The following is a 2,295-nucleotide window of genomic DNA, read 5'->3' on the forward strand; positions in this document are numbered from 1 at the left end:
TAACAATTAAGGCACCGAGCTACAAACCCAACTATATCCTTCTTCATCCGCCTCCACCAGTAGTGCTGCCTCAAATCCTGATACATCTTCGCGGCACCCGGATGAATGGAATACCGCGAACTATGGGCCTCCTCCAGAATCAACTCCTGAAGCCCATCAACATTGGGTACACAAACCTGACCCTGCTTCCTCAATACTCCATCCTCGCCAATGGTCACACCTCTGGCATCACCATGCTGAACCTTGTCCTTGAGGACAAGCAAATGAGGGTCATCATATTGCCGCTCTCTGATACGATCAAACAAGGAAGACCGAGAGACCACACAAGCTAGAACCCGGCTGGGCTCCGAAAGTTCCAATCTCACAAACTGGCTGGCTAGGGCCTGAAAATCCATCGCCATAGGCATCTCTGCTGCTGGTAAATAAGCCAAACTCCCCAAACTCTCTTCCCGGCGGCTCAAAGCATTGGCCACCACATTGGCCTTGCCCGGGTGATACCAGATAGTGATGTCATAATCCTTCAGCAACTCTAGCCATCTCCTCTGACACAAATTAAGGTCCTTCTGCTTGAACAGATGCTGCAAACTCCGGTGATCAGTATATATCTCACAAGGCACACCGTACAAGTAATGACGCCAAATCTTCAATGCATGAACAATGGCAGCTAACTCAAGATCATGGACAGGATAATTCTTCTTATGTATCTTCAACTGTCTGGGCGCGTAGGCAATCACCCTACCGTCCTGCATCAATACCGCTCCTAGGTCGACTCTCAAGGCATCACAATAGACAGTATAAGACCCCGAACCTATAGACAATATCAAAACTGGGGCTGTAGTCAAAGCTGTCTTGAGCTTCTGAAAGCTCACCTCACACTCCTCTGTCCACTGAAATGGAGCACCCTTCTGGGTCAATCTAGTCATAGGGGCTGCAATCGATGAAAACCCCTCCACAAAATGACGGTGGTAGCCCGCCAAGCCAAGGAAACTAGAATCTCTGTAGCTGAGGATGGTCTGGGCCAACTCTGCACTGCCTCTACCTTCTTCGGATCCACCCGAATACCCTCACTCGATACCACGTGGCCCAAGAATGCCATGGAATCCAACCAAAACTCACATTTTGAAAACTTTTCATATAATCTCTTTTCCCTCAGAGTCTGAAGCACTGTCCTTAGGTGTTGCTCATGATCTTCCCGACTCCGGGAATATACCAGAATATCATCAATAAAGACAATGACAAAAGAGTCAAGATATGGCCGGAACACACTGTGCATCAAATGCATAAAAGCTGCTGGGGCATTGGGCAGCCCGAATGACATAACAAGAAACTCGTAATGACCATACCGAGTCCTGAAGGCAGTCTTCGGGATATCTGGCTCCCGAATCTTCAACTGATGGTAACCTGAGCGCAAATCGATCTTAGAAAACACACGTGCGCCCTGAAGATGGTCAAACAGATCTTCAATACGAGGCAAAGGATAACGGTTCTTCACTGTAACCTTGTTCAACTGGCGATAATCAATACACATGCGCATAGAACCATCCTTCTTCTTCACAAATAACATAGGAGCACCCCAAGGCGATACACTGGGCCGAATAAAACCCTTATCAAGTAATTCCTGCAATTGCTCCTTCAACTCAGGAGGAGCCATACGGTACGGAGGGATAGAAATGGGCTGAGTGCCCGGCAACAGATCAATGCCAAAATCAATGTCCCTATCAGGTGGCATACCTGGAAGATCAGCTGGAAACACATCAGGGAAATCCCGTACTACTGGGACTGAATCAACAGAAGGAGTATCCATATTGGCATCTCTCACATAAGCTAAGTACGCATCACAACCTTTCTCAATCATACGCTGAGCCTTAAGGAAAGAAATAACTTTACTGGGAGTGTGACCTAAGGCACCCCTCCACTCAATACGCGGTACACCTGGCATGGCCAGCGTCACGGTTTTGGCGTGACAATCAAGAATAGCATAATGGGGCGACAACCAGTCCATGCCCAAAATAATATCAAAATCAACCATACTGAGCAATAATAAGTCGGCTCTGGTCTCAAAACTACCAAGAATAACCAAACATGACTGGTAAACGCGGTCCACAACAAGAGAATCTCCCACAGGAGTAGAAACATAAACTGGGGAACTCAAAGAATCTCGAGGTACCCCCAAATGCGGAGCAAAGTAAAAAGACACATAAGAGTAAGTGGATCCTGGATCTAATAGAACCGATGCATCTTTGTGACAAACCAAGATAGTATCTGTGATGACAGAATCGGAGGCGAAGGCCTCAA

The 2,295-nt window shown here is 47.2% G+C and overlaps 1 protein-coding gene across 1 annotated transcript; it reads right to left on the reverse strand.

Annotated features, from left to right (window-relative positions):
* Positions 1-1,108: 1,108 nt before the first annotated feature.
* On the reverse strand, positions 1,109-1,528 carry LOC109243771 (RNA-directed DNA polymerase homolog; the record flags this gene model as incomplete). The annotated part of the gene is made up of 1 exon (XM_019410750.1): positions 1,109-1,528. A coding segment is annotated over exon 1 (420 nt), but the record flags the coding sequence as incomplete, so codon positions are not given.
* Between the last annotated feature and the right edge of the window lie 767 nt (positions 1,529-2,295).

Source organism: Nicotiana attenuata, unplaced genomic scaffold (genome assembly GCF_001879085.1).
Source record: "Nicotiana attenuata strain UT unplaced genomic scaffold, NIATTr2, whole genome shotgun sequence".
NCBI classification, from domain to species: domain Eukaryota; kingdom Viridiplantae; phylum Streptophyta; class Magnoliopsida; order Solanales; family Solanaceae; genus Nicotiana; species Nicotiana attenuata.